The sequence below is a fragment of the Camelus dromedarius genome, chromosome 19, assembly GCF_036321535.1.
Source record: "Camelus dromedarius isolate mCamDro1 chromosome 19, mCamDro1.pat, whole genome shotgun sequence".
Taxonomy (NCBI): domain Eukaryota; kingdom Metazoa; phylum Chordata; class Mammalia; order Artiodactyla; family Camelidae; genus Camelus; species Camelus dromedarius.
The window spans coordinates 30,189,108-30,211,386 of NC_087454.1; the positions used below are offsets into that span (position 1 = coordinate 30,189,108).

The window sequence follows — 22,279 nt, forward strand, 5'->3', positions numbered from 1 at the left end:
GCCTTTATAGAAGGTCATCAAAAACCTTAAAGGAATTATTCCTAATGAATCCAGTCACATGCTCAAAGATACAGATACAGATTTGGGAAAGAGAGAAGCAGGTGAAGGGCAGGAGGGAAAGAGGGGGGAAGGGAAGGTGGGAGCGAGATCTATTTCTATATATAAAGTAAGCTCATTAAATCCTACCTGTATAGCTGAAAAGTCAGAAATAACCAAATGTATTTAACAAGATTGCTTAAAGATATCATGATGGAATACAAACTATTGCAGCTACAAAAGTAATGCCATATATTTACTGACATGGGAAAAAGGGCTAATGATATGTAATAAATAAAAACCTGAATTATGCCAAAGCATTACAGTGCTCTAATTCAGTTACTTTAAAATATTCTTTATTATCTTTCTGTATTTCCTGATTTTTTTTCTTTTCAGAAAACAATATGAACTGCTTCTAATATAAAAGATACTTCATTTTGAATAAAATACTAATACAGCAACTCCCCTATCCATAACATCTGCATGGTTTCTTATTTCGTTTTTTGTTTTTGTTTTTGTTTTTGTTTTTGTTTTTGTTTTTGGAGGGAGCAGGTATTTTGTTCTTAACATAAAATCTACCAATACAGAAGTGAACCAAGATTTTCTGGCTCCCTTTCCACTGTATCATGTTATCTTAATCACTCACCTATATGTGGCATTACTGTCCTTTATATTAATTTAGCCTTTAAAATATTTCTATTTTATTATAAATTCCAGATCTGTGAAGACATACTGTATATTAAAAACACACATTATCTCTGTTCACATCCTTCTAAAGGACTACAGACACAAAGGACACTGTTAATCCCAAATTCTAGGTTGGAAAACACAGAATAAAAAAATAGTGTTTGACTTAGAAATGGGTTGTACTCCAAGTTTGGCTATTTGGAAGTAATTCCACACAAAAAAGAATGTTATTTTTGTTGTAGAAATAAGTATTAATTGATTGCCAGGCCAGCCCAAAGAGTCTGATTTAACCCACAACTGGCAGAAACATATTACTAGTATACCGTTATCCCCACTGAACACTCATTACCAACCCATGTAATACAGAGAAAGATACAAAAGGTTAGTAACACTCTATCAGCCATGGCAAAAACTGGTCATAACCTGGTTCTTTCAAGACAAACAGGAAGAAAGCAGTTAGTCGAAGATAAGAGATGAAGGGTTAGTTCTCACCGCTCTTCCCTAGAAGAGTGGTTTGTGAATTCTATTCTGTCCTAGGGAAAAATGTTATGAGGGTTAGAAAACCAAATTACTGCAGTATTTTTTAAAAGGCATATGCTGTTTTACTTAAGATTGTTTAAATGTAGATGTGTCAAAAAAAAGATGTATTTGCACAAGGCATACTCATACTAATATATATTTTTGTGATGTATTTTAATATGCTAAAAATATGTACATGCACATATTAATATGTATGTTGACATATTAAAATACATTACAGAATAAGTCAGTTTCCATTTCTTTGGATGTAATGTAAAACTGCTATCAGTCTCACATCTAGAGAGAATCAGAACTGTGCCTCAGCAAACTTAAAAACAGCCATGGACCCTATGACTCAACAGATAGTCAAAATCGAAAAGATCCATTCTGCTATACTGAAAATTGACTACTCTTTTATAAAATCATATTGTTCTAATTTTAAGAGCTGTTTACATTCTACATCAACAGAATTTATTGTAAAGAGGGAATGAACACATAGAGAAGAAATTTTAATTTCCTACCCAAAACTACTAACCACTTTCTGATATATTTTCAGTATAGAAGAATCCATTTTTATCGAGTACATTTTTCAAAGATTATTCTCGAACTTGATACATTTAAAAATAAGTTTTCAAAATCTCAGCATATTAAAAATAAAAATAAACTGACAAAATGCTACATAACATACTGCTAACTTTATAGCTACCAGAAATTGTGCAAATCTAGTTATTTGAAAACGAGTGCCCAAAACACACAATGACGTTATACATTTGGTTACACACACTGGTATGATAATCAAGTGCAATACAATATATTCAGAGTTACAGTCATAGGATTTTCAGAAAGACTAAGTATAAATATATTATGTAAATTCACAAAAGAACATTTTTAAGAAACACACCTCAACATTATCCAGACTGTCTACAAAATGGAACATGAATGTGATATTAAACCTCTCCCAATCAAACTGGACCTGCCAAAGTAACCAAAAATTAACATCCCCAAATCGTTAAAGAACTATAAGACAATGACAAGCAAAAAAAAAAAAACAAAAAAAAGTAAAAAAGTAAATCAATGACAGCGTTAAGAGTACAAAATAAATCAAATACAAAGTAAAATCATAATAACATTTAAAATGTATTTTTCCAGTTTCAATAAAAATATAAGCATACCAGAAAAGTAGTATTCCATGTATTATTTATATTTGCTGTATTTCTTCTATGTTGTCCAATAAGGTAGCCACTTGCTACATGTAGCTACTTAAATTTAAATTAATTAAAATATGCAAAATTCAATTGCTCAGTTGCCTAGCTCATTTAATGTGCTCACTACATGTGGTTAGTGGCTATCACACTGGAGAGCGTAGAAATAGAAATTCCTATCACTACAGAAAGTTCTACTGAACAGCACACTATTATACAGACAAATCAATTTTTTTCTCTATAAAACTTCTGCCCATAAAACTACAAACATTGCCCCCTGCACTTGAAACATTTTTATAATAAACTTCCTAAATCAACATGTTGATGATGATAATTATTCTTCTAAATGCAATCATAACAACAAGACAGTGTTTATTATGTGCCAGGAACAAAACTATATGCTTTGATGTGGTATCTCATTTAGTTTTCATGTACACCCTATGAGATAGATACAAATCCTCAATGCCTTATCTGAAAGATATATTTCAGAATTCAGAAGTTTTCAGATTTTAGAAAGTCAATACAACACAAAAACCATATGCTACATAACACCTTCAGCAGGGTCTAGTGAAGCACTCAGGAACACAGTATATTATATAATCATATAATATTTAACATACAAATATTAACACTAAAGATCAGTGAAGTCAATGAATAACTGAGTATCAGGTAGGTCTTGTTTCTGTCATGAAATTCGTTCCAAACAGATGCTCCCACTGACTGGTGTAATAACTTGCAACCACACAGCACTGCAATCTTAGAATGACAAATTGGTCATTTTTCTAAATTTTTATCTGTTTTTCCCCGACACAGCTAAGGATTTTCTCACCAAATTGTTAAAATGACTCCATTTCCCTGAATTTCAAGAATTCATTTCTAAGACTGAGCAAAATGTTTTTTCCCTCTGGTAATTACATGCATGCTATCCTAAAATAAAAGGCCTAGGTATTTTCTTTTCATAAAATAATTGATAGAGATATTTAAATGTAAACCGAAAATTTTATTTTCTCACATTTATAAGAAGATACATTCTTTCAATGCAAGCACTTAATTCAGTTGGATCTAGCAACTTAAACATTACCTTATTTCATTTCTGAAAGGCAAAAAGTATATAAACTTTCACTTACACAGGGCCTGTATATTCTCAATCAACTTTTGCACATTTTCTCACTTTCAGGAAAGACTGTGACCAATTTTATATTACAACTTGAAAATCTTCTTCATTATCACTATATTTATAAACCAGTGTATGTATACCTTAAAACATTCCAAACAGATGCATTTCACAAAAAAGTACAAGGATAAGTTTATCCATAAATTTTAATGTAATTTAAATGTCAAGAATTAAAATATTATTTACCAGTGATAAAATATAAAAGTAGGATAGACATTTCAATATTCAACAACAGGGCCATGTTTACATCCAAAACTATGAAATAACACAAATAATAAGTATCTAATAAGGAGTATACAGTATTTAATTTCTATGAAAAATTACACTTGCTTTTGGTTACTGATATGGTCTTGCATAAAAAGATTTGGTGGTTAGGTATAGGAAACTGAAATAAATGCTATGATAATATGAAAACAGCAACTTAACATAGCAACCTAATGCAATACTTATTATAAAAATTAGACCTCATCACTAATAACAGTAATTAACTGAACAATTACTCAGCTTTCCCATTATTACTTCATTACAGTACACTAGTCACACACAAGTTGGTAAAAGCTCATTTGCAAGCTAGATGTTATAAATCAAAATGAGCTTTGTTGATTGCAGTGTAGTTTAACATAATGTGTCAAGAGCATGAACTCTGGAGTTAAGACTTCCTGGCTTAAATCGAGGTTTTACACTTACTGTAATGGCAATTTTTGGTGAGTTACTACCTTTGTGTCTCAGTTTCCTTATCTATGAAAGGGAATACCGGTATCCTCCTCATAGGGTTGGGTGATGATTAAATGAAATAGTATATGGAAATACTCAGGAGAGTGCCTGGTACACATAATAGCATTCACTAGTATGGTATTATTAAAGCATCTGAAACTATAATTTGCTAATGTTAGACCTTCTTATCTTTAAGAATTTCTTTCCTCCAGTTTCCTGAAAATCTTAAATGCACCAGGAAAACTCACTGTTTGAAGGAACCCTGTGTCAGTTTAATAAATATCTATTACTAATTCAAATATTTATAGATTAAGTCCTTTTAAAGTCAGATCAAGGAAAGGACAGAACTGGGAATATATTCTTTCACAGCTTGTAACTTCATAATGCTAAATCACAGCCAAGTGATAACCATTCCACACACACAACCATGCCCTAGGCTCGTGTAGCAATGAATAAATGATTGTTGCCATTTATCCCAAAAATTCCTAAGGGGGGGGAGGGTACAGCTCAAGAGGTAGAGCGCATGCTTAGCATGCACGAGGTGCTGGGTTCAATCCCCATACCTCCTACAAAAAACTAAATAAATAAATAAACCTAATTACCTCCCCCTGCAAAAAAAATTCCTAAGAGAAGAAGCAAATCTTACAGAGAAAACTTTTAGTTCAGTTTTGGACATACTAAGTTTAAAGTGCTCACAGACTACTCAGTGGACGTTCCAGGAAGCAGTTACAGGTACAGACCTAAAGCTAGGATGTTTACACTCAGAAGTTCATATCCCCCTCCTCGATACTACCATGGAATTTTTCACATCCTACTACATGACAATTATTGGTCTCCACAACCCTTCTCTACTGCCAGACTATTGTGAAGGCATTTAGGCCCTCCCATATAAGGGCTCAATAATGTTGATTTTTAAGAATGTAAAACTTGCAGAATAGCACACTTAAAGGAGTGAATTTTATCGTACAAAAAGAAAACTGATTTAGAAAATTTTTTTCAATCCGTGGATTTTAAATAAGGATTAAATTTTCATTTAGAAAAATTCATATAAAATATAAGCAGTATACAAACAAAATCCTTTTTTTTTAAAAATTTGGTCACATGAGAATTATTAAATACTACCAAACAGTGAAACCTGACATTATCACCAGGGCTATAAACCTGAAAAAGTACAATATAACAAGGCAAGAAATTTATAAATGAGTAAAATAAGAGAAAGTCCAATGAAGATTCCTTGAAGTGCATTTCAATTCTTAAGAAGTCTGCCAAAATACCTGTAATGTGGATTGAAAAGATTTCACTTTCTAACTCACAGGCTACTTCAGTTCAGTAACTTAAAAATGAAAAGCCTCTGGACTTTCCAGCACGTGTTATTCACAGAGCTATGATAAGGAGCATACAGCAAATGTGCTCAGTTAGATGCGCTGAGAACCTGGTAGCAACTGTCTGACTGCCCATCCTTTAGTTTAAAATCTGTAGAAGCACTTCCTAAGGAAGGCTGCACTAGCAGTATTTATCACCCACTCTTGAAATATGGTCAGTCCTGTCAAGGCTCTAACAGGAGAACAGACTAGCTGCCAGGTCTATATTTAATAGCAGATCAAGACAATTTCATTTGTGCTCAACAACTAGATCCCTTTCAGTGACACCATCCCCTGGAAATGACACAACAATACTGTTACTTATTTAGAGGACAGGGAGCCAAGAGAAAAACAGCTCATTAGTGGTGAATGGGTAGGGAACACAGCAGCAGCACAGGATTAAAACAGAGCAGTACAATGCAACAGAAAAACTGTGAAAATGCAGGAAAAGAAAAAAGCAGAGATTCACAGAATGAAATTCCTACAACATAAAACAAACAGAGAGTTAAGTCTGCAATTTCTCATTTAAAATCAAATAAGCAAGGATCAAATGCATATTGATTCTAATTTTATATAATCAAAAGCCTGAAAACCTTATACCAATAGAAAATATTGGTAAATTAAAAAGGATTCCCCTAATCCTGGCCCTATTTTCCTGTTCTATGAAGCAATTCATAAGGAGAAAAAAATAACTTCAGACCATAAATGATGAATGTAACTATTAGGAGTGGCCTCTCTATGAGGTCTGAAATAGAAGGAAAATGTACATTTCTTCCAAAGCTGTGGCCAACAATAACTTTCACATTCTGAATCCAGCTTAAGCACATTAGCTGGGAAGATGTTTGCAAAAGTATTTAATAAGAAAGTGCTGAATTTAGCTTTTATTTTTTCTCAGTTTTCTTAAGTGGCCTGCAGTCTATCAAATGCACTAAGTAGAACCTCTCCTAAGTATAAATGACAAAAGAAGATACAGCTTTCCTCTTATGGAGGGCGGTTTCCATAGACAAGGGCTCATCAAACTTTCTGTAAAGGGCCATAGAGTCAATATTTTCAGCTTTACAGGCCATATGGTCTCTGTCACAAATACTCAACTCCACCATGTAGCATGAAAGCAGAGAAGATAATAGATAATTGATGAGTGACTGTGGTCCAAGAAAATCTTTTTCAAAGACAAGCAGCCAGTCTATGGACCGATGGCCATAGTTTGCTGACTTCTGCTATGGCGCATGTTTTTTTACTTACTAATAAATATGTTGTTTTACTATATAACACCGAATTTGAAATATGGTATCTGGGATTTGCTTTAAAATATTACATCTAGAAAAAAAAAGTAAATGGGGGGGAGGTAAAGAGCTCAGTAGTAGAGTGCCCACTTAGCTTGCACGAGGTCCTGGGTTCAATGCCCAGTATCTCCATTAAACAAATAAATCTAAGTACCTCCCCCTCCCCCCAAAAATTAATAAATGAAGAGTAGGAGGAAAGGTTAAAGACTGAAAAAAACACAATTATTGTTTGTCTGATGATGGATGCATGGGGTTCACTAGACTATTCCAATAATTTTATGAGTTTGAAACTTTCAAAATTAAGAGTTTTTAAAAATAGAAAGTAAATCAATGAATCAACTCTACAGGAAAATTAATTTCCTCACTTTAGTATAAACATTCTAAAATATGTCTAGTATTTTTAAACATAATTAACATAGCAAAACATAAAAGCATCTTAGTATAAAGCTATAAACTATAATGATAAAACTTAGATACACAAGTGTATTCAAGCAGAAACCCTTAAAATTTTCCATAATTTAAAACACAGCCTTACCTCATACAGCTCCTAAATTAACACATTTATTCTCATCTTATCTACCAAAATGTGTTACCAGTTTTTGGTTTTAGAATATAATTATTTTTACAGGGCATATATTACTTATGTTAACATATAATAGGTTTATTATTTTTTAAATAAATTAATAAACAGTTGATTTCTCAGTTTTAAACTCCAAGCAATAAATATTAATAGACAGAATTAACATCAAAACCGCTGATTAAGGCTTTTGATAATTAGGATCCCAAGACCAAAAAGTTTGAGAATCTATCACCTAAATGTTTTCAATTTGGTTTAAAGTATCTTACAAACAAACAAACAAAAATAAATACAATAAAATAAAAAATAAAGTATCTTCACCAAGCAATTGTTAGATATACGCTCAAACTCATTTTTCCTCTGAACAACCATCACACAGTGGAGTTAACCCACCATGAAGGCTATCAATTTACACCCACAAGAGGAAGGCACTTAAATCTTCAACAGAAACGTTCTTTTCAAGCTGCTGGGTATGTCATGAATAATGTATCCATAAGAAAAGAAGACCTCTAATGTGTTGTCCTCCTTATGCAAAACATTGTCTCCTGAACCAGTAAGAAAGAAAGACTAACGTGTGCCAGCAGAAATTTCCAATAAATACACTACCTTTCATCAAATCAAGACATGCAGTCTCACTTAATGAAAAGCCAGAAATCAAGTTGAAAAGAGCTTAGGAAAGAAATAGTAATGATTGCAATTTCTCAAAAACTAAATGTGTTTTTAAGATGTCCTATGTTTTTTCTCAAGTTCTGAAATACAGTGATTTCACATATTATCAAAACTGAAAACAAATTTAAGTTAGGCTCATTGGATTATTATGACATTTGAGAAAAACTGAGAACTCTGGGAAAATATTTCCAACTATCCAAGAACATAATCACTCTCAAAATTTTTTCTATCTAAAACTAAAATAGTAATAATCCATAACACAGATTTGGGCAGATAATAAAGCAAAAATGTTTCTGTGATTGTTCATTCTTTTATAAAGATGAACCAATACTTACTTTTTGAATACATTATCATTGCAGTATTTTTAACCAATTTGTCCCTTCTGTACATGGTTGTTTAAAATGTTATCGGGCTATTCCATTTTTACTTGATTAAGTACAAATTTCCAAGTTAAGTTTTATAAATCTTATTTCTGTTGTCTTTTATCAACATGAATAAACTTTAAATAGTAATAAGTGAGAGAGAGATGTACTTACATCATACTCTGCAATTCTGCTGCAAAGCTGATAGACTTCCCTGTACCTCTTCCACTACTTGAAGTGGCAGTAGACATGGGGCTGGCTGCAGTATTATTCATCTAAGTAAAAAAGAGAAATAAGCTTACAGAATGCATGGGAAATGCAAGCACTTATAAATTACTTCAAAAAGTATAGAAACTTTACATTTCTGATTTGTTTTACGTAAATCTGATCTGTTTATACTTAGTGACCTTTATTAAAATGAAAGAGGTTAAAAAAACTGCTTAGCCAAGTGTGCTATCAAAAAATTACTCACTTGAGTGATAAACATTTCAGTATACATTTTGTAATAAGTACTGGAAGAAAAAACTCATTAAAATATTTTAATAGAGCTCAGTGGTTTTCCAAAATGTGTTCCAGGGAGCCCTAAGAGTCCATCCAGAACACCAGAACAACTCGGATTTTTCTATATTATATACTGGGGTTCCAAGTAGGATTTCATTTAAAGAAACAGTTGCACAGCTGTAAAATACAAAGTTAGAAAACCATAGCATAATCTAATTCCCATTTGAACAAAAGCCTAAAATATAAACGATACAAATAAAGCCAATCAGGAGATCAGAAGTTAGCACTCTGATATTTTATAATCTTATGGTTAAATAACTCATCAATTTAAAATGACTTTTCCCAATAAAATTAAGCCAATGTATAAAGGGAAAACTAAATGCCAATCCTAATGTACGCCGTTTTATTTATTGCATGTGGCAGTCCCATAAAGAAGAATTAGTGAAAATAACATTAAAGTAGTAAAAGCAGATAAAAGCCTCAGGGATTTTACCTCAAGGACACAGTCAGTACTCAATAAATGTTAGTTATTATTTTATGCTTATGAAAACTTTGCAATACTATCATTTTCTTTAAAAAATACTTTGCAGATTAAAGAAGAATTTACAAATTTAAAATATATAATAAAATAAAGCAGTACTGAGAAAACTATATATACAGTAAAATAATTAGGAGTCAGAAGTCAGACTGCCTAGGTTAGAATCCCAGCTCTGCTAATTTACTAACACTAGGGGCAAGTTTCTTAACTTCTTCCTTCTTCAGTTTTCTCATCTGTAAAATGGGAATGATAATCGCATACTCTAAAGGTTGTTGTAAAGATTAAAAGAACACGTACAAAGTATTCAGAACAGTTCTTAGCACACAGTCAACACAAAATGTTAGCTATTACTACAAATAGAACTCAAGAACTTTTCTCCCTTTCTTGATCTGCTAAAAGCTTTTATATGACAAATTTAGATCATCCTTATTTCAGTCACAAAGTTTAAGAAACTTGAATATCTTCACTAAAAGAACTCAATACAACTCAATACGAATACCAGTTTCCTTATAAAATAAGTTGTTTTCACTACTGACACCACTACTGTGACTAGACAGCCTAGCTCAAAAGCTCATTGACTCCTGCACCCTACAATTTGTAAGAAGCCAAGTAAACTCTACTTCATGTTTTTACATCCTCCTCTTCTTGCTGAGCTCTCTTTACAGCTCCTGTCTTTGCATTTCAGTTCATGCTTCACATTGCTATCAAATTTATCTTAATACATCCTCTAATCTGACCACTTCTGTGGGCAATGGAGGCTAAAACTGACAAAAGGAAACTTGAACCAGAGCATTATTCACCAAGGGCTGAGATGGAAAGACTGGGCCCCATGAGGAAAGCAGAAAAAACAAACTGCTACAAAAACCACTGCCTGAGACAGGCCACATCTGAAGCTTTTGAGGAAGCAAAAGGACAGAGACCTAAGACAAGCAGCATACTAGCTGGGGGGCTGAATGGCCCCGTATCATTCTGGGGCAGGACCAATGATCTGCCAACCTGAGGGCCCTAAGGGCCAGGCCAAAACCACTAGACAGAATGCAAGAGCACAGAAAGAAAAGGAAAAATGTTTCACTCCAACTGAGCCTAAAAACCAAAATTCTAATGCTATGAGAGACCATCAGTCTTTTTAAGACTAAATTTGTCCGTTTTATTCACAATGACTTTTTTGGAGTAGGTACTTTTTTCTACAAATAATATAGGGAAAGAAACAGCCATCACCATTTGGAACTCAGGTTTAAAAAAAAAGTCACATCACCAGTCCAAGATCGGGAAAAAGTAACACAGGAAAGCAAGTGCTTCCAGGAACAGTCCTACAGAATCAGGACAACATGACAAAAAAGGAACTTGGCTTTCCCAATGACCTCAGAAAGTGTTTCACACGTCCCAGCAGAAGACTGACAAAGATAGGATATCCTGGAGAAAATGTCAAATGCAAAGATTACATATTAACCCCAGTCTCCAAAAACAGTTATGATTTAAGTTGACTCATATCAGATTTGAAGGCACGCCATTCTGTGGGATTATCCTGTGGCCAAGCGTCCTGAGACACTGCTGGAGTAAATGCCCCTTTTTCATTTTGCAAATTCAGCCACCCGGCTTTAACGCTCTCTGAAGAGGAGACATTTCAGAAAGTAAATTCATACTAAAACCACAGCTTTCTTAGGTTGTGCCCTTACTGCAAATGTTTCATATCAAGAGTATTTATTGGTAAGAGGGTAAAGGTCTCAATTCTAGTTTATTATAACCACGATCATCCTTTCACAGTCAAGTTATTTAATTTTGAAATCAAACAGGTGAATAACATCTTTCTTGACATGATGAGCTGATAGCTCATTAGAATCTTCAAAATAATTATTTCCTGTGCCCACATTTTGTTTGATGATTTAGATAATTAACTTCTTCAGACATTAACTTCTTTACACATCAAAGTCCTATCATTCCAATGCTTTATTTCCTATCTCCCAGACATTAAAAAAAAAAAATGTTGGTTAAAAGCAGAAGCACTCAAGTCAATTTTCTCTAATAAATACAGTTAACATGGAACTGAAAACCTACTGTAATCTTCTCAATGAGTTAATGTCCTGCAGTTGTTTTAGCTTTCAATTCAAATGCAGCTGTTTGCCATAAAATGAATTCAGATGTGCAGATGGAGACCCAGATTATTTCAACATGCCACAGTTTAAATGTGAACTCGAGTAAGTTCATCTCTGATTAATACTTAGACTTAAACTTGATTATTAAGCCCATAGCCAATACTATGTCACACCTGTAAAAGCCTACTTCAGAGTTTAAAAAACATTTTTTAATAAGAATAATGGAATTTAAGGATATACCCTTTCTCTCAGAAAATATTGCAACAATAAAAAATTTTAACAATAGTAAAATTATGTATCATAAATGTGAATTAAACAAAAATGTTATGAACATGTTACTGGATTTCTATTTATAGCCCATATTTTTAGTGACTAAATGACCAAAGAAATACCATGAAACATCTTCAGCTTAAAATACCTGAGTTGAAACCTTTATTACTTTATTATTACACCCTCAAAACAATGTCAAAATCTGGATTGTGAAATCAGTCTACCTGTTTATTAAAAGTGGAACTTTTAAATTATTTCTTCTATTATATCACTGCTGAGAAAAATTAATTCAGTAGACCTATGTAACTGATTCTGAACATCTACAGAGTCTCAATTTCAATCATCATAACCTGAGCATCCTACATAACATAATAGAAAACTGTTATAATCAGAACATTTTCATTTTCATAGAACTCCAAAGGCAGGAAGCAATTATGGTTAAGCCTACTCTATTATACACTACATTTTAGTTCTGTTGTTTAAAAAAAGCAAAACAAAACCTCAAGTTACATCATGTTATAAATTTCTCCTGCTGTGAAAAATAATGATCAATCACTGAGAATGCAAAAAATAAACAAATTAAAATGTGAAAAATTTTTAAACTTCCATACCTAGTGTTTAGGATAACACAATGGTAATTCCAATATATTTATACATATGTCCCATGTCAAGCGGACTTTAGAAGGCATAAAACTCAAGTGCCTATTCAGTTATCTAGTAGAATAAATCATTCAAAGAGCACATGATTCACATATAATTTATCATTTTTCTGAAGCTGCTGCCAATTGTATTTTAATAACTAACTAAAAATCATTTGTATTCACTTACATACTTCGAATGAGTTCAAAACCTGAAATAAGATGCATCTATCATACCACTTCTCACACCGTAGTTTAGTTCCTCATCCTTAAAACTGCTAACTCCTTAAGGACAGGGATTCTGTTTTAACTGTAATTTTGGTACCTAATTGACTGCCCGACACAGCTGATGCTCGGTATTAACAAAAAAAATAAGAAAGACTTCCCTGCCATGTAGTAGCTTACAGACATGCCCAACGGAATGTGTTTAGAGATAATGCACAAGATATTATGAAACAAGGGGAGGAACATCAGACCCAGTTAATCATTATGGGAAAATTGAACTGGGATATAACGCTTGTTACAATCTGAAAATACACCATATTTAACTACAACTTAAAACACACACACAAACAGATAAGAGCAAATCCAAACCACCCATCTCTCACTGGATTACCGTTAAATGAAGTAAATCCACAACTGAACATACTATGAAAATTATGATGCACCACAAAGAGCAATATATGATCTGGGGAAATCTGCTGCCTCACCAATCACTGAGCAATTATTTTTCTTAAAAACTACTAGAACAGGAATAAGTACTTCCTAACCAAAATCAGCTTGATTGTAATTAATATAGATAAGAAATGATAAACATTCATAAGGAACACCTAATGATCAAAATGACAAGTTATTAACTATACGGGGAGACCCACCATTTTAATATAATTAACAAAGACTTCATATTCACTGATGGAAAAAACTCTTCTCTGTACCATATTATACTACCTCCTGGTACATTTCTCCCACCAAACCTGCTTCCCTGTCTGTAAGAGCAACACCTCTTCAGTCACACGAGGTCAAAAACTCCGAGGCTTGTTTGACTCTGTAGCTTCTTCCCTGCTATAGCCAGGCACTCTGATCACCCCCGCAGCACTCTTTCTACTCCTCTAACTCGAAGCCCCAAATGGCTCTGCTTTCCCGGGAAGATAAAATTTGTCTCAAATCAGTCTCACCTGACCTCTCCTGCCTCCTTTTGTAGAGCAGTCAAATGAAACATTCTCCGTTTCTAGAACCATCTCACGTTCTTCTGAACCTTTTCTCGACAAGTCCTCCCTGCTTGCAATACCTTTTGTTTCCTCTCCCCCTATCCAACTCCACAAGGTCTAGAAAAGCCGGACCTAAGCTCGACACTGCCAAGAAGCCTCTCCAGATACACAACTGTCAGGAATTCTCCTTTCTCTGATGTGTTGTTTACTAATTCTTTTGGTTTAACATTAAATATTTTAGTACATACTAATTATTTTAGTTTAAAATAAACCTTTGCTCCCTAATCTCTCCCCAACTCTTGGCAGATGACTCCACCTCCTACTTCACAGAGAAATAAAAAGCCTTTACTTAGTAACTCCCTCCACTCTCCTCTACTAAAGCCACTACATCTTCTCTTAACTTCCTCCTCTGACCATACAGGTGGCCTCCTATTTAAAGTCAATGAGCCACAGGTGCTTTGGCTTATTCACTCAGAACAATTTACTGGGCACCTTCAACAAGCCACACTGTGGTAAGAAAGAGGGTGATTGCAGTGACGAAGCTAGACAAAAGAAATACATTATAAAGCAGGAGACAAGCAACTAAATATAATCTGAGGTATTGACAAACACTATGAAAACAAATTAAACAAGCTGATATCAACCAGGAGGTGACATTTAACATAAGATCTCCACAAAGTCAAAGAGGGGAGTCTGGAGAACTTCCAGACAAAAAAGAACAGCAAAGTACCAAGATCCTGAGGCCAGCGTGGCTAGAGCGCCATGAGCAAAGGGCACAAGCAGCAGAAAACAAGGTCCGAGAGTCAGAAAGAGGCCAGATGACACACAGCCCAGAAGGCCCCAAGGGTTAAATTTTAGTTGAGTGTAACGTGAGGCTATTACAGAACTGTGAAAAGGGAAGTGACCTGAAACGTTTTAGGTTTTAAAAAGATAACTCTGGCAGCCGTGAGAATATACTATAAGGGAGCAAAGGTACAAGCAAGGAGACCAGTGAGAAAGCTCCTGAAGCTGTACAGACAAGAGATGGCAGAGGCTTCTTGTGACGAGTGGAGATGGTGATGAGTGGTCAGATTTCTGGGATATATTTGAAGGCAGAGCCAGTTTGCTGCTGAGTTAGATGTAGGGTGTGAGCGGAGAGCCGTCAAGAAAGACTCCAGAGTTTGGAGCAGGAGCAACTGGTTGAATGGTAGTACCATTTACCAAGATCAGGAAGATTGGAAAGGGAGGGAAAAAAAAGTTCAGTTTGGGCCTTGTTAATTCTGAGACAACTACTGGACATTCAAGCATAGATGAAATTCTGCAGACGCTTTGAGACAGATGCTGTAAGGCAGAAAAATGAAAAGTCATGGTCATAGGGTTTTTGTTAAGATAATTAATCAACCTGGTAGAACCTAGTAATAAGGATCAACTAATCTCTCAAGTTCAGTTTCCCCACATGTCAAGAACAAGTTCTGCCTGATTCAGAGGGGTGCTGTAAACAGGGCAGTAGCTACAACACAACGGGCACTCAAAACATGTATCTGAATTGAAAATATTAAAACATTTCTCAACTATGAAAATTCTCCATAGACAGACAGATATAAGCTGCATTCACATGTCTTAATTGACTACATGAGCAGTTTTTTTTAATCTACAGACACAGAAGCCCAGTGACAGACTGCTCAGACACATAAAGTTCTATTATTATATTTTTCTTCAGTCTCATGTTAATGTAGGTTTCTATTCCATGTGCTTTCACATCCAGTACTCTTACAGAAATACTGAGTTTCAAAAAAATTTTTTTATTCTTTTCAAAACTGGTTCTTAAAGTACATTGCCAATGTGCTTATCAGATCATCCTAAAATATAGGACATCCAAACCCTGACAAAATGGCAAGTTTACTTTTCCAATATTGAAACACTGTTGTTTTTACATAAAATATTATATTGAGTGACAATGGTTGACTTTGCAGATATGGGCAAAATTTTGGAATCAGTTAAACTTCCAACAGTAAGAGGTAAGTGTATTTGACAAGGACGTCAAAAAAAAAAAAGAGCAGATCTCTTAAACATCAAGATTCTCTTCCAGTATAGATTCACATTTTAGAAATACTAAACCTATATTAAATATAAACAATTCAATAAATTATCTAATGTGGTTAAAGACATAGTTCACGTGACTAAAAAGAAAAAGCAGTAGATTTACTGACGGCATGTAAAAAAAGAGATGAATTAGTATAAGCGTTTTGGAGCTTATAAAATGTCTTTCACCTGTATTAGGTCACATTTTTCCACAAAAATCCTACAAGTCGTGTATTTCTCCCGTATCAGTGAAGCAGCTGAGAGTAAAAATACTGGGTAAAGGTCCCAAATATAACACAAAAAACAGGCTTTGATCTCAAATAACCTGAAATATTCAGACTATCCATACACATATTTTAACAAAAATTCACCAATCTTCTACCATTTTCATGCCTTAGTTTTTTTCATTTGTAAAAGATGCCTATGTCCTTTAACACGCTAAAATAATACGGAATTACTGAGAAGCTGCACACACAGTAGCCAGGGGACCTGTCGTTAAGTTTTCTTAGAGACTGATAAAGTCGACTTTAAGTTTAGGAATTCTCTGCTTAAAAGTAAATCTTAGACAGATGGATAAACAAGCATAGCAGACAAAAGTATAACTATGCAAAATGGTGGGAGGGGGAACCAAATACATCTGAGGTTCAGAACTACAGTTTGAAAAATCACTAATTTCATCCAAATCCCTCATTTTTCAGGTGAGGAAACTGAAGTCCAGAGGGGTTTCTTGAACTGCCCAAGGACACATCACTATTTAGTGATACAGCTGGGACTAAAACTCAGGTCCCCTGACTCCTGGTCCAGAGTTCTCTCTACTCTCCCACAAGGAACATGCAAATAAAAGTTGATTATAATTAACTCACAAGACCTCCACAATGTGTTTGTCATAGCGAACTTTGTTGTGAAGTATCTGCCTATGCTGACTCACAGATTAGCAGTAAAGAGCTGGGCTCTGGAGTTCAAATACAGGCTCTCACACAAACCAGGTGACCTTGGGCAAGTCACATCACCTCCCTGCCTCAGTTCCCTCATCTTTAAAAAGGAGATTAAAAATACTCCTCTCACAGGTTACATCACATAATACATACAAAGCAGTCAGGACAGTGCCTGGTACACAGAAAGCACTCAGTTCATCATGATGACCACGATAGTGATGAAGAAAAAGAATCCAAGCATGAGTATGACTTCTTGACAACATATCACAAAGTATTCTTATTAAACATGTATCTCAGAGAAAGAATGTTATGATTCGGAGCAGCCTTTTAAAGATTCAGAAACAAACGAATACAGTGAAATATAAAGGATTCAGCCATAAAACCTCCATAGCATTTGAAACAGCAAAAGTACATGTGAAGATTTTAAATTTATATTTGTATAATATTTCAGTTTATAAAGTTCACATAAATTATTTCAATTTACTGCTCTATGAACTCAACGAACACAGCATTTTTCAGCTACTGCATACTATATGCCAGACAGCACACTATTTTCATATTCATTACCTTATTTAATCTTTAATATCCATTAACTATCAGTCAGATATTATCAGAGGCAGTAGTATAAAGCAAAAAAACTTACAGATCCATTCAAGAAAGTAAGAGCCTCAACATTTATCACCTATTAAGTGGGACTGACATGCTTGGGTAAATAAAAACAGCATTTAGCTGGAACACATCAAATGCCCATGAAAATGCTGGCTCTCCCTTAGCAGTAGTATGGAGTTGTTTTGTGCAGAGAATATACTGTAAGCAGGTCAGTAAAGCACTACCACTGTGATTTACTTAGAGTATCACTTGTCAAAGAGAATGATCTTAAATAATGATGTCCACCATACTCTATGACGTTTCACAAATTAAACTACATGGGGGAGGAGGGTAAAGTGGTAGAGCTGTACAGTGCGTGCTTAGCATGCACAAGGTCCTGGGTTCAATCCCCAGTACCTCCATTAACAAAAACAAAAAAAAAAAAATTTTTAAATAAATAAACCTAATTTTAAAAAAAAATTAAAATATATGTAAACAACTTTTGCAGATTTAGGGTCAGTCTTTACCAGAGGTATTAGGTAGACAAGTTGAGACAAACCAATTAAATCACTGAATGTCTGTAAAACAAGAAAACAATTTATGTAATTCTCATCTGAAGCCTCCAGCAATCCTGTGAGGAGGTGGGATAAGGTTAGGTACTAATTTCATTTTACTGATGAAGAAATTGAGGCTCAGAAAAGTACCTTAACTGAAATCAACAGAGAGAACATGGCAGAAAAGGGCTAAACCTAGGTTTTGGAATTAGCTTCAAGTGCCCTCTGCACCTATCCATGGGGCATCTCAGAACACTATCAATGAACTGAAGGCTAGAGCAGCTCATGTTTGTTGGGGACTCACCTCTCAGGTGCTTTGCTGCACCCAACACATCACAAGGTTACTCATTTAACCCTCAGCAGTGAGCATTCAAACCAAGTATGCTTGACTCAATAAAATACTTTATCCACTGCAATATATAATACCACAGTGAGCTGAATTATTTTTCACTATTTAAGTGAACCCTAAGCAAAACCAATTTTTAGCATTCTAATACATAAAAAGCAGATTTCTAACAAATTTCACTATTCAACCTCACCATAAAGCAAAATGGGTGTTATTTTCAACAACAATACTCAACCTTCTGATTTGACTGGCATGGCCTTTCTCTGCAGACTCCTACACCAAAAGATCTTTTTCTAAGAGAGAACTAAAAATCCAGCTGCCCAAGATTTCTATCCAATTACCGTTGAGAATAGTAACATACTTTAATTAACAAGGGCTTAAATACAGAGGTCACTTGCTGGCCTTACTCCAGATAGCTGCTGTTATTTAGGCACATAAGCAGTAACTTTGTCACTACTTTGAAGCAAGTACATTTCTGAGATTGCAATATGGTTAATCCTGCTAAAATTACATATTATAAATTTCAAAAAGCCTAAAAATAGGTGACTATATTATGATGCGGACCCGACTAGACCATTTTTGACAATGAAAGGAATTCTATTAAAAATGATGCTGGGACAAACAGGCTCTAAACCATGACTATCCCAGAAAGAGCAGGGTGTACAGTCATGCTACATAAGAGCAACCCATTTAGATTTGTATGTTATGAGCTATCCTCGGTATAAACTTAATTTGGGAATTTAAAGTTTTTGTTCTAGATCTAAGGGTTATCTTTAGCCTTGAGTCCAAGGGTACCACTTTACAGACATCAGGCCAGAGTTAAGGGTGTTATCTATAAAGCTTTTTTTTTTTTAAGTTTTACTTTCAAACTTAACTTTATAAACATTTACTTGAAAAAGAAAAAAACCACTCTACATATTTCAAAGAAAGCAATCCTGCAAAATATCACTAAATGGCAGACTTATCTCTTCAAAAGTTTTGAATACCAATAACCACAAAACTAATTCTAAAATGGTCCAGCGTTCAAAGGTTACTACTATAAGTTATCAAATTGTTTTTATACAAAAAGTTAAAATTTTTATAAAGCAGCACCTATCCAGTGGAAAAAACTTCAAGAATAAGAGTTGAGAGGTTTTCCCAGAAAACTAACTAAAGTGATAAAAGATAGTGGAAATTCCTGGTGATAATACAGTAACGATTAAAGGAAATTCCAGTTAGTATTGTTATGACTCTCTAAATGTATCTGGCTTTAGCTGTACAACCCAGGAGTCAAAAGAATGCTTTACATTAATTTGCAAACTGTAAAAATGTACTAACAGACCCAAGCTTTGAACTGTAGTATTTGAATGAAAGGCATTATTTGAATATATTTGATTCCCTAAGGCAACAAATGTTCTAAGAGTTGGCTTCTCTGACTTAAAACTCAACCAAATAGGAACTGGAATTGGAAAAGGTCTCAAAGTCTAGATTCTAGACCTATGCTGTCCAATAAGGCAGCCACAAGGCACATTTGGCTATTTATATTTAAATTAATTAAAATAAAATTAAATGTTAAGTTCCTCAGTGCACCTGCCACATTTCAGGTGCTCAAGAGCCACTTGTGTCTAGCTGATACCAATTAGAACAGTGCAGTTTACAGAATATTTCCATAATGGCAAAGTTCTATTGGACAGTGCCGCTCTAAACCTAGGCTCCTAGATATTTGCCTGAATATTCCCAGAGACAAGAAACCTACAATAGCACCTTTAAGTGCACTTTATTTTTGCAACTTACTATCAGGAAATTAGTTACAACATTCAGTCAAATCCAGCCTCTCTAAAACATCCACCAGAAATTCCACAAGTTCCATCCTCAATCTGGTCTTCAAGTAAATCTTCGCAAAGTTAACTTAATTCTGTTTCCAGAGTTCTGCCCCTCACATATACTGAGACCCTAGGTTCTGTCCTCCCAAATAAATATACCCTCGTTTCTTAGGAACGAAGCAGTTCAAAGTTACTATAGCCTCACGGAGTTATGCTCGTTTATCCATGTGTACGTTAATAACACCTTTCCAGGATTGTCTCTGACTGTCAAATATTACATTCCACTGACCCTCTAAATCCAGACCAGTTTCTTGATTTTCCACTTAGAAAGCAAGGTCACAGTCATTCTGAATTTCTTGAAACAAGGAGATCAATATGACAGGCAATTAACGGGTAACTGATCAGTGTCTGGGGCTTGTTATAAGCAGTTAACGTAATCCTCACAATTCTCAGCTGGGCTATTATTATCCCCATTTTATAGACCAGAACACCCAAATAATAATTTCCCCAGGGGTCAGAGATACGCGGGCTCACCCCAAAAGGAAGGGACTCGATCTTTTCCTTTTTCTGGATGCTACACTTATACTAACGCTACCTAATTCTTCTTCCATCTGGCCCATAGAGTAACACTTCACTTAAGAACTCTGCCCCCCAAAACACTACCTAGACGACACGAGGAGGTGCTGCTTTACACACCCCAGAGATGCCCGCTCCTGCTCCCCTGGCCCCACGCCCACCCGCCGACGGGGAGGAGTCAAGGCCAACTCCACATTCGGCTGGGGAACCCGGGCGCCGCGCGGGGCCAGCGCCCCAGGAGACGCTGCTGCGGTCCTCCCCTCACCTCCAGCACGAACGCCAGGGACCACCCCGCCCGCGGCCGCCCTGGGGGCAGGGGCCGGGGCAGGGCCCAGAGACGCGGGGCTCGGCGCCCCTCCCGGCCCCCAGCCCTCTCCCCCGCGCGCCCCCGCACCGTCCCCGGTCCCCCCTACAACCTCTGCTCTAAGAACACTTGTAGGCACGGCTGCGCGTCCCGCGTGGAGAATGTAGGGGTAGAGACGGTGCGGTTTCTGCGGCGATGGCCCGGGACACGCTTGGAAAGGGGCGGGGTGGGGGGCTGAAAGCGGCGAAAGGGAAAAGGTGGTTCGGCGGGGGTGGGGGCAGGAGGGGGGGCTCAAGATGGCGTGAGCCCGACCCTCTCTGTGGAGTGGGGGTGGCGGAGCGAGGGTTACCGACGCCCCCACCGCTCTCGGCGCGGGCGCGGGCGCCGGCGCATGCGCGCTCAGCCAGGTGGCGCGCGGTCTCCTTTTCCGAGCCAGCCACTTCCGCCACGCTCGCTGGGGGCGGGGCGTCGCGGAGCGCGCTGGCCGGCACTTTCTCTGCGGCCGTGGAGCGCGCCGCGCAGGGCAGGGGGCGGGCGACCCTGAGCCACGCGGCGGCCCTCGAAGCGGGGGCTGCTGGGAAATGAGTAGGGATGCGCTGAAAGCTGGAGGGGGTTCGGGGGCCAGGCTTGGATTCTTGAGGAATGAGCTGAGAGGGCTGGGATTTTCGAGAGACTCGGTGACCGACGCTGGATGTTTGTTTTCAACTTCAGGGCAGAGATTGGCCGCTAACTTTCTCTTACGGAGCTGGGGAGAACTGGGATCTTAGCGGAACTGGTGCTTTTAGAATGGTGCCGGGAAACGGAGAGATCAGAAAGACCCGCTTCCCCGAAGGTCCGCAGTGCCCGGGTGTGGACATGGTACCGTTTCTGAGACCGTGAAACACCAGCTTTTCCGCCGGCTCCCGCACATCACCACACCCCGGCCGTCCCCTGCGTAGTCACTCTGGAAGTGGGAGGAGATGATGGTCTGCAGTGAATTTTTTCCCCCTATTCATTTTACCAAGCTCAGGCTTTTAACGACCACGTTGTTATTATTGAAACCTTTATCTGTTTCAAGGTTTCCTAATGGATGATCCTGTATTTATGTTTCCTTAGAATTTTAGCCTGCTCCTCCTCCTTTTAAAATCTTGCACACACACACCCGCTTTTGCAGTGTACATCCTGTCCTCTTACATTTGATTAATACAGATGTAATTCTTTAATATAGTCGTAAACACAACGATTTGGCCTGCTTTCAGTATTTTATGTGAAGTCTTTTTATTTATGTTGTTTTCAGCTGTC

At 36.4% G+C, this 22,279-nt stretch overlaps 2 protein-coding genes across 12 annotated transcripts in view; one reads left to right on the forward strand and one right to left on the reverse strand.

Moving 5' to 3' along the window:
* Positions 1 to 21,260, reverse strand: part of SUPT3H (SPT3 homolog, SAGA and STAGA complex component) — a 385,861-nt gene extending 364,601 nt beyond the window's left edge. For 4 of the 6 annotated variants that reach the window (XM_031434607.2, XM_064476550.1, XM_064476549.1 and 1 more), the window contains exon 1: positions 8,759 to 8,859. Coding sequence is in view for 2 of the 6 variants with exons in the window: in XM_031434604.2 (XP_031290464.1) it covers positions 8,759 to 8,859 (101 nt within the window). In the remaining 4 variants the exon portion in view is untranslated. Of the gene's footprint in view, positions 1 to 8,758; positions 8,860 to 21,110 lie in introns of those variants that run through there. The other 2 variants (XM_031434604.2, XM_031434603.2) reach the window with 2 other exon arrangements.
* RUNX2 (RUNX family transcription factor 2) overlaps positions 1 to 22,279 on the forward strand; it is a 300,299-nt gene that overhangs the window by 29,213 nt on the left and 248,807 nt on the right. The gene's annotated exons all lie outside the window — the stretch shown is intronic.